The sequence below is a fragment of the Mustela lutreola genome, chromosome 9 (assembly GCF_030435805.1).
Source record: "Mustela lutreola isolate mMusLut2 chromosome 9, mMusLut2.pri, whole genome shotgun sequence".
Taxonomy (NCBI): domain Eukaryota; kingdom Metazoa; phylum Chordata; class Mammalia; order Carnivora; family Mustelidae; genus Mustela; species Mustela lutreola.
Window position 1 is genome coordinate 31605362 of NC_081298.1, and position 13409 is coordinate 31618770.

Here is a 13409-nt window from a genome sequence, read left to right on the forward strand (position 1 = left end):
CACTTTATCCAATGTTATATGACAAGTCAATAAAACTGGGGCGAGGGGTGTGCTTCACACAATTTTAGTGCTAAAAAATCATCTAATTGGCACCACTGTATATTTCCAAGTATCTTAATCCAGTGAAGAAATAAGGTACATATCACTAAATGACTTTTGTCTTTATTTTTTTGACTGCCACTCATTAAAGTGTTATTTCACATAATTCTCCTGGTGGCTTGATATCCAGAAGTCATAGAATTACCCATTCATCTGCTCCAAAGGTGGATGTCCACTTTACAAACAGGACAACAGCATCATGTATTTTGCCGCATTCTTGATGTGAGTGCACACACAGGAGTGTTTCTCAGGCAGTGGCTCCTGGGCCAGCAGCATCACCTGGAAACTTCCTAGAAATGCAAATCTTCTGCCTACCCCAGACTACTGAATCAGAAACTCGGAGGTGTTAAACAATCTGGATTTAATAAGCCCACCAGGGAATTCTGGCACACACTAAGTTTTCAAGTTATTGAATTAAGCATCAGTCCTTAAAGATGAAGTACATTATATGCAAGAGAAAAAAAAAATAACACAGGTTAAGGGCAACTTTTGCTGCTGGTGCAGGACAGGAGTTCACAAGTCAGCTCCAGGGGTGGATCCATGGGCACATGCCTTGATAGTGCCGACGTCCAGAATGAATGAAATGAGATGAGCCTTGAAAACTGGATGAATCCCGAGGAGAGGATTTAAACAAGAGTAACCAGTGGAGACCAGCCACTACAGAATCCAGTCTGTGCACACGTGTTCTCCTGGACAAACTGGGACAGGTCGTATGTGGGTGGCGACTGTTTGTAAGGACATATTCAGTGAGGTGTTGATGTGGGCCTGTTTTCTTATATAGACCACGTGTCACAATCAGCTGAAAGCCAGCGAATGCAGTGTCACTGACCCCATCATTAATGTAAATCAGACAAATCGTAATAGGAAACACTTTTATTCTTTAAAAGCCATTGTTTTAAGAAAAAGGAATCAAAACTGTACTGGTTGGTGATCACATTGACCATTATCAGGATAGTACATGCTATTAGGAAAATGTTATTTCTTTTTGTCTGAGATGCTCCTTGCTGATCAGCATCTATGCTATAATGATGTCGCGATACACATTACGAGCATATTTAGTGAGCAAGACAAGGGCCACAGCTTATTCTAAATACTCTCCTTGGCTGTAGCAGATGACCAAATTTATACATTTTTCAGAGCTTAGAAAGACTAACCACCTAATCATGCCAGAGCTCAACAGACCAGCATTAATAATCACCAAAAAAGGCACTTTAAAATACACTTGACAAGGAGTGATGCTAATGCAATGAGAACTGGTCAAAGCCCTGCACTAAACTTTGTCATAGATCCTATAAATAGTGCATTCTCTGTTTCCATACGTATATATAAATATATATGTGTGTATATACCAATAGCCATAAACACGAGTGTGTGTCTATTTCTGTAAGTCTCTGGATGGGGGGAAAAAACATTTGCTGTTTCCTTTAACTTAATAAAATACAAAAATTCTAGGCATTTCACTCGGAACAAAGAATGAGGAGATGGGCAAATTAACGCAAAAAAGTACCCTACTACCCCTTTGTGTATTGACCCAAAAAAGCAGTACAATAAATACTCAGAACTTTCCTAAGCTGTCCACTATTAAAATAAAAAAATCTAGTGTTTTAAAAAAGTTTATTCCACTGGAGGGAGCAAGGAGGGTATTTTTGGTGCTGTCAATCTCATACACTCACACATCCATATTGCTTCAGTTGAAGAGAGTGGAATGAACACAAGAAATCTCTTCCACAGATTCTTTCTGTCAGTACCCAAGTTTTGGATATGTTGTGTCATTCCACTTAGTTTAATGTATAAATGAAGTCTTGTATAAAGATATTTTTAGGATTTCTAAATTCTCAAGATATTTTCACAGAGTACTACAAGTACTTAGAGGATTTTGTGAAATAAACAGAATTGGCCACATACACACTAGTCCACTGTGTATACCCCAGGCTCGATGTTCTCATAGACCAAATTTATCTGTTCCAGAGGCGGACAAAAAGCTTACTCGTCCTTCCCAGGAACAAGTATATAGACTTACTTACTTTTAGAAGATGAGAAAACAATTAGTGATGGCATTTAAAGTTTAATTACTAACTATATAGCGCCTGACGAAAAAAATCAGAGCAATTTCTGAAAGGTTAAGAGTCAGACTCCGGGCATTTCCGTTTTTTAGCTGCTGGCTCTTCAGTCTTGTGTGATTCTAAAGTGCTTGCGTTGGATTTGAGACTGGGGTCGGCTTTAAGGTTATCCATGGCGACAGTGAAGCCTGAGAGAAGGTACCCCCCACCTCCGCTCATCAGTAGTTTGGGATGACTTCGATCTGGCAAAACCTAATCAAGACAGAAAGACATTCATGTTTTCCTAAGCAGATAAAGCACATGCTAACAATACACATGCCAGAAATCAGAATTCAAATGACAGAGATTCTCTTGAAGATTTAATCCGATCAATTTCTAAAGAGTGCCTTCCTTCACGTGCAGATTAAGGATTTAAGCTGGTTTTAAGGATTTTCTTCTGAAAAATAAAATTGAAGCTGCTGCTCTCAAACCAGAGGCAAGTTTCTAGTGGCAAACAAGCAAATGTCTGTGTAGTACTCTGGGCCTGCACATAGCTTTCTTCCTACTGGCTCCAGGAAGCTTCACAGCCAATAGTGGAGTGTGGGTCCACGGAGAAGTAGCTACTGGACATATCCAGAGCTTCCCTCCCCTGATACCTTGTTAACTCTGACACAATTTCTTCTCTGCTGTTACCATAGCTTAAGAAGATCACTGCCATGTAGGGCGGAGTCTGCTCAGGGCCTTGAGTATCTTGGATCAAGGCAGTAGATGTGCAAGCAGCATGGCAGGGCCTGTGGCGGCCATGGAGGTACTCCCTCAGTTCTCCCTTCAAGAGGGAACCAGCTGTGAGGAGTTCGAGGAGCAGAAAGCCTCTCGCTGCTGCTTCCTTGGGATCCTGAGCAGCATTCATACACAGGGAGGCCATGGGCTGCTCCAAGTCGATTACTGAGCATGGGTACCCAGGACCGCAACACTTCTGCCCAAGACAGGGCTCCTTTATTGGACAAACTTTGCTCTGGGGTTCCCCATCATCCTGGCTGAGACTTTCTGAAGGGAGCACTGCAGGCTCTTCCTCCCCATCTCCCGTTCTCCCCCTCCTTTTGCAGCAGTCAGACCTCCAATACGGTTTGAGGACTTTCCTACCTGGCTCTGCTCCCTCTCCTTTTCCTCTTTCAGAGGCATCTTCCCCCATAAAACCCTTATACTTCTAATTCTATCTTAGCGTGTGCCTTCCAGAGGACCTGATGTTGGACCCACCAGTAAATCCTGAAAATCTGCTGCAAAGACATCTCAGCTGAGGGAGCAGAGTCACTTTCTTGTTGGCCTAGGGATTTTGCTATCATCAGTTATTCCCTCCACAGTGATCATGAGGCCTTGGAGAAACACGAACCATAACTGTTTGCATTTTAATTGGCTCTGGACTGGAGTTTCAGAGTAACAGACCCTGACGTGAAGGAGGAAAAGGGGTCAGGAAGAGCCAGGGCACTTTGTCTGAGTTACAAGCAGGAGATTCTTTCATCTGTAGATGGAAATATGGGCATCTATTTAACAGCTTCTGGCACCACTGCAGAGAGCCAGCAACTCAGAAGAGCAGCCCCCTGGAACCAGCTGGAAAAACACGTACCTGGTAATTCCTGAGCCAGGTTTCCGACAGCCTGAGGTTGATGACCCCTCCTCTTTCCCGCAGTTTTGTGTAGCATTCCAACAGGGGCTAAAGGCATAAACAGAATTCTGTTAAGAATGCCTGTGAGGGCTGTGATTTGAGTATTAACACACAGTGTAAGAACTCCCAGCACTTCCATGTCAGCATTACCTCTTTATACTGACAGTAGACCACAAACGGTCTGGAAGGGGCCACGAAGTCTAGCAAAGACAGCAGGAGTGGAGTGGGATGGAAACGACTAGCAACAATTAAACTGCAAAAAAAAAAAAAAAAAAAAAAAAAAGTTAGACAAATTATTTCTCTCCTTGGCAAGGTAGAGCATAGATTTTAAAATGCATTTAAAATGCCCATCTACTGGGATGCCTGGGTGGCTCAGTTGGTTGAGCACCTGCCTTTGGCTCAGGTCATGATCCTAGGGCCCTGGGATTGAGTCCTGTGTCGATTCCCTGCTCTGCAGGGAGCCTGCTTTTCCCTCTTCCTCTGCCACTACCCGTGCTTGTAGTCTCTCTCTCTCAAGTAAGTAAAATCTTCAGAAAAAATGATCATCTATTCATTTGCCATGACTCACGCAAGGAAGAGCTTTAAATACCACATTCTACAAACTCCCCCCCCAAAATAAAATCATGTGTTTCTAAGAAACACAAAATGAACTAAAAGCTCTCTTGGTGCTTGGCAACTCTAAATAGCATTTAATGACATTCTTGACTTAAAAAAAAAATCATCTGGAAACAAATCCAACATTGTAATTCTACCTTTGCAGATATCAGAATCTACGTCTCCTGTCAGGTTTTCCTCAGCCTTTACCATTAGCCACAGTGGTATCAATTTGAATGACCTACCCCCTGCATATAGCAGGACCACACAGACTCATCTGATACACTATCACTGGAGATGCTTCTAATTTATTCTAGAACTCTGAAACCAACACAATTTCCCACATCCACCAGATGCAGCCTCCTGTCTTAAAAAACAAGATAGATTCATCATCTCTGCTCCCACTATAATCGAAGCAGACACACGAGGAATTCCGTGGGAAGCACAGCCCACGGATACCCAGGTATCTGTATTCCTTCATCAACGTACCCATCTGAGTTTCTTTCACTCAGCAGAGCAGCAGCCTCTAAGTGTCTTTTCCTTTGCTCTTCTTGTCTCCTCTGCTTTTCCTGAATCTTCAAGAAGAGAAAGAAGAAACTAGCATACTGCAGTCATTCAATCAGGTTTATGGAAATGATGGTCTGTCAAAAATTTCAATGGTATTTATCAACCTGGACTAAAGCAACAGAAGGTCATTCATGAGGAAGTTGGAAACACACAAACCAGTTTGTTACAGAACCATCAGTAAGCTACCTACACAATGCTCCTGGATCCCAAAGCTCCGTCCCAAAGAATACACGACACACGTGTGCACATCCATGCACACATTTTCTCTGTCTGCTCTGGTATTTATTATCTTGGGCACTGATGCTCCAAAGCCACACCAAACCTCAGTGCCAAATGAAACTCGGAGAGGAATATTATGAAGGAAGTGGGACTCTTAACACTTACATAATCCTTTTTGCTTCCTTTCTCTTTAGACTCCTTATAGTCTGGATCTTGCGAGATGATTTCCATCGTTTCCTGTTCCGGTGGGTGATGGCTCTCTTGCGCTTCTGTCACGTTGTCTTCATTCTCCTGTTCCGAAGTCTGTTTTTCCTCCAGGGAGCCATTACTTTCTTCAGCAGAAGCACTGTCTTTAGGCTCTGAAGATAACATCTCCGCAGAAAATGTTCCATTTAGGAGACTGTCCACTTTGTTGAGTGGGAAATCATAAAGACCACTGAGGAAAGATTTGGGGAATCCAAAACATGCTGTTGCTGCCCGAACAGGTCCACCTCCAGGGTACAGCTGAATAATGGAACCAAAACCTGAAGAGATTAAAAAAATAAAGATCTGCTGGATGGAGGGGATTCTAGACTCAGGACACCCTTAGGGTCCTCCACTGTAAGAAGACTGAATGTCTCTACTCTTTGTAGGGGCTGCGGGATAATGCAGCTCCCCCTGGCGGTCATTTGCCCATGAATATTCCCAAGGAAGGAAAAACAATTCCAGAACACATGAACCTCCACGTGATACTATGATAAAACCGTATGATCTTGCAAATTTGGGTGTCTCGTGATTGGCGATTAGCTCTCAGCCTTCCCCCAGTCTGAACCTCAATCAGGGCAGCTCGAAGTTCTTACCTGCCACAGGGTTAGAGGAAGGGCAGGCAAACCAGGTTAGAGGAAGGGCAGGCAAACTGTGTGCGTTCCTCCAGGACAAAATATACCCCACATAGTCTTCTCATCCAATCCCCTCAATTCTGGCCAATAAAATGAGAACCAGCTATCCAAGAATTTACTGAAATCACTGTCCTGGAGGTCCAAGCCGGCCAAAGGCTTCTTAAACACCCCCACTGATACAGAAGTTGGGGAAAGGGCAACTGCCATCCAGCGGCACCGACATAGCACTGGCTGAGATGTGGACTGCACGAAGGTCCCAGGGACTAGGGCGGCGGGGGCCCACCCAAGCCATTCTGTGAATCTTGCAGTAATTCAGCCTCACTTTCTGTACCCTTACATTTTTAAGCCCTTCTACTCATATCATGGTAGTGCTCTAATGAACCTAAAAATGGTAAATCTTACCTCCCATCCGTTCCATCATTGCACCCAGCACCAAGCCTGCACAGGTTTCCATTACAATCATTTTATTACCAGCACGGACATTTCCCAAAGTCAACATCTGGGCTAGTGTATCATATCTCATGTGGCTAAGGAAAAAAGAATGATTTGTTTATTTTTAGCTAAGCAGAAGCAGCTATTTTAATCATTTTTTTTAAGTTTTGTTTATTTCATAAAAATTATGTTGATAAGATTATAGATTGTTTTGGAGGCAACGGTAAAAAGAACTTACAATTCATGAGGTAGGAGGACACTTTATGCAGGTGAGCAAGTTTTTCATTTTACTTAAAATCATGACCGTTCTTAAAGATATATTTTCCCCCAATTATACTTTTGAAAGGAAACAAAGCGTACTTAATTTTTCCAGGTTCTCTTGCATAATACATAATTGAAAGAATGCGGGTGGATGGCTTCACAACAGTAATGATGGCTTCATACCTGGGGGAAGAAAAAAGAAGACATCAGTTTTTTAAAACTGGTTTAAAAATACTTTATTTTTAATGATAAACATCTTATAAACCTATAAAGATATAACACTTTCATCCTTTTCGAACAAAATCCACTTACTTCTTTTTCTTCTTTTTTATATATTTATCTTGAGCAAATTCTGTCTTGTCCCGGAATGTTGTACTATTTTCAATTAACTGCTGAACTATTTCCTATAAGAAAAGGAGCAAGCAGATTTCCTGAAACTTTATTTCCATGGAAATGATAACTTCAGAGGTTTCTTACCCTAGAATGTATCCAAAGGTCTGATTTTCCAGTCCCCTTTCCACAGAAGTCTAAATAAATAAACTGCATTTTTTTTTTACCTCTACCTAAAATACAAGTACTTTGTAACTGTACTTAAAACAGGATTTAAAAAAAAAAAAAAAAAGAACTGCATAATAAAAGGAGAAAGGATATAGAGGAAATTGTCCTTCCTGAAGACACTGGCTGAAAACATTACTGAAAATGAACCAAGTTAAGCTCTGATAGTCACGAAGTTATTAAATTCTCTTTTGCTAATAATATCAGTTGTCACTCACTTACATAAATTCCTGTATATAAGAAATGAAATCTTTCATCTACTGAATGGCATGTACAGGTCAAGCTATTGCTAAAAGAAAAGCAGTATTTTTACATCTCACCTTAAGTAAATCCTGCTTTAAAATCCAAGCAATTTCCTCAATACCAAACAAAAACAAAACACAACATCCTTTGAATATTACCTCTCCTTTAATGCCTTTGTCCTTTAAAGCTTTTATGTCATCTTGAGTAAGTTTCTGAGATTTCCCATCATCAATTATATTTCGATTATCAGTGCCTGCTTCTTTGGTCTCTAAGGAAGGAAATTGCTTAATGACATTGATGATCTGAAATTATGTAAAATCTTTCTTCTTCTAAATTCATGTCCACATCCAGCCCATCCCGTACACGCTCTGGACCCCAGTGACCTTTTCTCACCTCCTTTCTTGGCCCCTGTGCTTCAGCCATGCTTCTCTTCTGTTCCTTAAGCACACCAAGCACAGGCTCACTGCGGGGCTTTGGCACCTGCTGCTCCCTCCACTTGTGAGTGCCCTCATGACAGAGGTCTAGGTCCCTTCCAGCCCTCAGGACTGAGCTCATCATCTCAATCACGTCTCACCCAGTCAGCCTCCAGTACACCTCCCTGCTTTACCATCTTCACAGCACACATCACTATCTACAAGTGTGCTGTTTGCTTTTCTACTTATTCTTGGTGTTCCCCACTGCTCTGTACACTTTATGAGATGATTTAGACAATGCCTAATCATGCCTGGCACAGATTTGGTGCTCAATAAAAATATGGAGGTTAGTTTAAAAGCACTTAATTAACTGGTATGAACCAAAAAAACTTCAACAGCATTGTAGTTATTTGATTTTAAAAATTATTTTTATTTTTACTAATAAACTATTTTACATACATTTATTTCAACAAATATTGAAATATTTAATTTTAACTAACAATAACCACTAAAATTATGGGGTCTTTGCTATAGGCAAGGCACTGTTAAGAACTTCCTATATGTTATGTGACTCAAACTGGCTACAGCCTAGGCATTAAATGTATTTATGGCTCCATTTTACAAATGCAGATAGAAGACCTAGAGAAATCAAGTAACCTGCCTAAGATTACAAGGCAAGTGATGAAACTGGAATTAAACCTAGTCAGTTAAATTCGAAGCCAGACTCTTAACTGCCTCCAGCTGTTATGGAACTTCGGGGCGCTGAAACGAGTCTACCTGCCCTTACACTGAAATAGCAAGGATTCTTCTAGGATTAAAAACTTGTCCCAAAGTCAGAAAGCCAGTTAATGATGGGCTGGAGCCAGAATCCAGGTTCCCAAAGCCAAAGGCAAACCTTGCTTCATTCCACCAAGCTCCAGTTCTTAGATTACAAGTTTAAATTTCTTTCGGGATAGCCTGAGTTAGCATTTTAGAACTGGGGTCGACAGGTTTCTGACCAGCCAGCTCGAGAGCATCTATTTCATATACCCAAAGTAGTGCACCTGAAGCAGGCTCTTCCTTCTTCTTCTTAGGCTGAAGGCTTCCTCCATTGGTCACTTCAAATGTGGTTCCATAACTATGGCCAATGACGTTATCCAGATAGAACCACTGTTTTTCAAAAGTTACTTTTCTAGGGAAGAAAATGCAATTAGCTGAATCTCATTTGCATTCAGTATAAAAAAGAAAGGTTTAATCAAGTTTATTTCAAAACTGGTCTCCATAAAGAATGATCAGCAGCATTACCTCTGGACATAAACTGACAAATGAACTAAAGAGAACTGGGTTGGGGCAGAGACATAAAATTAGTAAGAACATACAAAAACACTGAATTTGGAAGGAGAAACAAGGACAGAAGACCTTCTTCTGAGGCACTGGTCTGGCTCCAATTTGCAATGACAGGATGTCCAGACTTACAGCTTTGTAAATTTCCTGTACAGCATAAAGGGTCACTGAAACTGCCAGGCCACTGGACACACACCGTCACACTACTTGAACTCTAACTAGAAAACTCTTGAAACTGAACTATCATTGGGATGACAGGGATTCAGCAAATTCCCTGGTCTAACTGGCTATTTTCTTTCAAAATTATCTAGTAAAAACAGAGTTGCCTAGTTGGCTCAGTCAGTAGAGAATGAGACTCTTAATTTCAGGGTTGTGAGTTCAAGCCCCACACTGGGTATAGAGCCTACTTAACATACAAACAAACAAAATTATCTAGTAAAGGCAAATTATATTTACAAGTAAATATCACTGACAATCTATACATTTCAAAATGGTGCTTAACACTGACGATGCTCTACTGAGGATTGGGCAACATCAGCTTTCCCCATTACCTGGATTTTTATATTATCATTTAAGAGGAAAATCCCACAAAAACAAAAAAAAATTTTTTTCCCCAAAAAGAAAACTAATATCCACTGAATGTTGACCAATGGCTAGGCAGTATGTGCCACTGTGTTTCATATTTTTATTTAATTCTCACAGTAATCCTAGGACATAGCTCCTTCCAGAATAGCAATCTGAGCTTAGGGAAAAGTATCTTGTCCAAGATTCACAGTTACAAAGTGGAAGCTGGATTAAAATTCGGGTCTGCCTGACCCCAAAGCCTGCTTCCTTCTACCATACCACACAGTCTGCTCCAGAAAAGGCTAATGGATCTCAGGAAGCCCTGCCTAATTTTAGGACATGACCCACGTCTACAGAACTTTGCATCCTGGAAGACACATACTGTTTAATTTTGTTTGTCCCCCACCTACACTTTCTTCTCCTTTCTCTGTGCCCCAGGAGTCTATGACAGATGCATAGACCACATCACCCAGACTCCATTACCAAAACTTTCCCACCATTACTAGACCCTGGGTGCATCACCATTCTCTGCTGGTTCTCTAAACCTTTCCACACCACTGTATGTGTATGTGTCACATCTTCATTAAATCTCCTCACTTGAGGGGCGCCTGGGTGGCTCAGTGGGTTGGGCTGCTGCCTTCGGCTCAGGTCATGATCTCAGGGTCCTGGGATCGAGCCCCGCATCGGGCTCTCCGCTCCGCAGGGAGCCTGCTTCCCTCTCTCTCTCTCTCTCTCTCTCTCTGCCTGCCTCTCTGCCTACTTGTGATCTCTGTCTGTCAAATAAATAAATAAAATCTTTAAATCTCCTCACTTGAATCATCCGAGCGAACTCCTGTGAGATCCTAAGTGATCCAGATAGGGTCAATTCTTATTCTTTGCTAGGTTCCCAGTTTCTATAACATAACAGACTATAACAGATTTTTAAAATATTTGCTGACATAAGTCCAGTCAATTCAGTTGAAACTCAGTTCAGCCCAGATGTGCACTCCATATGCTCACCCCTTGAGCACCCTGGTGCTCAGGAAACACTGAACTGAGTTGGGTTTACCCTTTTCGAGGCTGGTCTGATATTCAAAGAAGGGTGGGTCACTTAAATTGATGTGTGGCAAGAGGTCACTGTCCCAGTCAGGAAAATGGGGCCAGGCAGAAGAATGTGATGCCATGTCTTCACTGAGAAGGAGTGGGATTCGCAGAGTCTTCTTCTCAAAAAGTCAGATTGCTTCTGCCCAGGCAGATGCATACAGACCCCCAAAAAAGTGAAGGGAGAATAAGCCCTGGGATATAGATGAGCTCAGAAGGTCATAAACTAAATAAAATGGCAACTAATGCACTGGCTTCTGCCAAGAAAAGTAATGAAAAGTATTTCCAAATAAGTATGTCTCGAGTGCTTCCAGAGTACTTTTTGAAATGAAGATGTTATTACCTGCCTTATTGTTAATGGAAAAGCTTTGTCTTAAAAAAATAAATAAATAAATAACAACCACATTCTAAAATTAAGCAACTTAAAAGTATGAGAAAGAAAAGGAAGAAAAACCAAAATATCACCTGCATGGTCATTATACAGCTGTGTAAACTTTGGTATCATTTCATCAAACTTACAAGGACTGTGCTGCACCGCTGTACTTCAATTAAATAGTTTAAATAATTAGCACTGGCTCTTTCCAAAAAGTATATACTTGAAGGCTGGCCCATATTTTTAATCAGAAATTTTAAAGAGAAAATGGTGCAGATATTATATTTGTGGACTAAAGGAACCCCCCCCAATATTTCTTTGTCTTTACTAAATTGATTCTTTTTTTTTTTTAAGATTTTATTTATTTATTTGAGAGAGAGCATGAGAGGGGAGAAGATCAGAAGGAGAAGCAGACTCCCCGTGGAGCTGGGATACACATGTGGGACTCCATCCCAGGATTCCGGGATCATGACCTGAGCAGAAGACAGTTGCTTAACCAACTGAGCCACTCGGGTGCCCTCCTAAATTGATTCTTGTGCAATAAGACTTGGCTGTCACCAGCATGCTGCTTTGGGGACTGTTACTTGACTATTTTCTAATGACACCTGTTTCACTTTAAATACCAATCAACAGTTTGATTCACAGAGCAGTAAAATAATTCACCTCATGTGCGCACTTAGAAACTCCCAATCTACCACTACGTGGCCTATGGTCTGCAGAAAGCTGTTCTCTTGACACTGAACTCAACTTATTTCATTGTCAAAAGTACTGTAATAACCTAACTCAAAAGAAAGTTTGGTTGCACTTTTCAGATAATTAACCGAAACATCTCAATACATTTCAGCATTAATGAGCTGTTAGGGTGTAACAGTCTCACCACCCCTGCCAAGAAGCTACCAAAAATTCCCACTTTTCTAATATTAAAACAGAGCTGTAACTAATCAACAGGATCAAAAATCAAGCATAATCTCAAGTTTTGAGACCTTGAGCCAACTGCTTTTGAGAAATGTAACTTTCCCAGACCTGGCATCCCTTCCTGGAAAGTGAAGGAACGCTAGAGTGATCCTATGGGCTATGAGAAGTTGTTCCCCAGCATTATTACGTCTAACAGTTATCCCAGTTTGGACAGAGAGAAGAGCCTGAGGGACAGAAAAGGTCGGAGAGGTTTCATTTTTTGTGGGATTGATCCTGCTCAGGAAATAGGAAGAAAGGATGGTCTTTAGGGAAAAGGCAAGGGAGGGGAGGACCTTGAGTGGCAAGGATATCAGAGGATGATTGATGGGTTCTTTGAGGCAACAAGAGAGAACATCTCACGGACTTGGAAGAACCCTAGGACAGAAGGAAATGTAAGCGTGGGGAGCGGGGAGGGCACCTGAGCGCCCGAGGGGCAAGAATGGGAAAGGGACCCTGTGGAAAGATTGACAGGGATGTTGAGGGCAGAAGGCCAGATTTGAAATCACGGAAGGAGCACTCTGCGGGAAGACAGGAGTGATAGATGAGACCCCAAGGGCCGAGAATGGGATGTTGGGGGGAAAGGCCTCTGTAGGAAGACCAAAAGGAAAAAACGAAAGAGGAGGTTGGGGATCTCCAGAATCAAGAATGGGACTCTGGTGGAAGAGGGCTCTGTGGCAAGACCTGAGGGAAGGAGTAACGAGAAAATGGGGACGGGGAGCCCTAAGGCCAGGGACCTGACTTACTTTCTCCGCTGGACTTGCACTGCTTTGAACACATCTTCCCGTTTCAGCACCACGAAGTCGCCGTCGCGGATGCGGTGGTCCCCGGGATGCGGTGGCTGTGGGTCCGGCAGTTCTCCTGAGCCCTCCATGGAGCTTAGCCGGTCTCCGGGTTCTGCAGCGACTCTCCGGCCCCCAGCGCCCCGCCCCTAGTGCTCGGCTGTAGCCGCGGCCAGCCTCACTACCACACGCCGAGTGGACGCAGAACCCGCCGACCGGCACCGCCCCCACGTGCTGCGCGCCGCTTCCGCTTTCCGGTCGGAACCTCCTGACGGCTTCCGGCAGCAACACGGCTTCCGCCTGGCCGAACTCCTTCATTGGTTGCACTCTGTTCCGCCCCTCTCGTCTCGCCGCTCCTTGGACGGAAGTTGCG

General features: G+C 42.5%; 1 protein-coding gene across 3 annotated transcripts in view; it reads right to left on the reverse strand.

The window, feature by feature from the left end:
- TRMT6 (tRNA methyltransferase 6 non-catalytic subunit) overlaps nucleotides 1–13294 on the reverse strand; it is a 22837-nt gene extending 9543 nt beyond the window's left edge. The window contains exons 1-11 of one of the 3 annotated variants that reach the window (XM_059133908.1): nucleotides 13001–13292; nucleotides 9007–9134; nucleotides 7709–7818; nucleotides 7065–7156; nucleotides 6852–6935; nucleotides 6462–6586; nucleotides 5347–5705; nucleotides 4885–4970; nucleotides 3952–4054; nucleotides 3763–3849; nucleotides 958–2411 (exon numbers count right to left, since the gene is read on the reverse strand). In XM_059133908.1, the coding sequence (XP_058989891.1) occupies nucleotides 2220–2411; nucleotides 3763–3849; nucleotides 3952–4054; nucleotides 4885–4970; nucleotides 5347–5705; nucleotides 6462–6586; nucleotides 6852–6935; nucleotides 7065–7156; nucleotides 7709–7818; nucleotides 9007–9134; nucleotides 13001–13128 (1494 nt within the window). In that variant the 5' untranslated portion in view covers nucleotides 13129–13292 and the 3' untranslated portion in view covers nucleotides 958–2219. Of the gene's footprint in view, nucleotides 1–957; nucleotides 2412–3762; nucleotides 3850–3951; nucleotides 4055–4884; nucleotides 4971–5346; nucleotides 5706–6461; nucleotides 6587–6851; nucleotides 6936–7064; nucleotides 7157–7708; nucleotides 7819–9006; nucleotides 9135–13000 lie in introns of those variants that run through there. The other 2 variants (XM_059133909.1, XM_059133910.1) reach the window with 2 other exon arrangements.
- Between the last annotated feature and the right edge of the window lie 115 nt (nucleotides 13295–13409).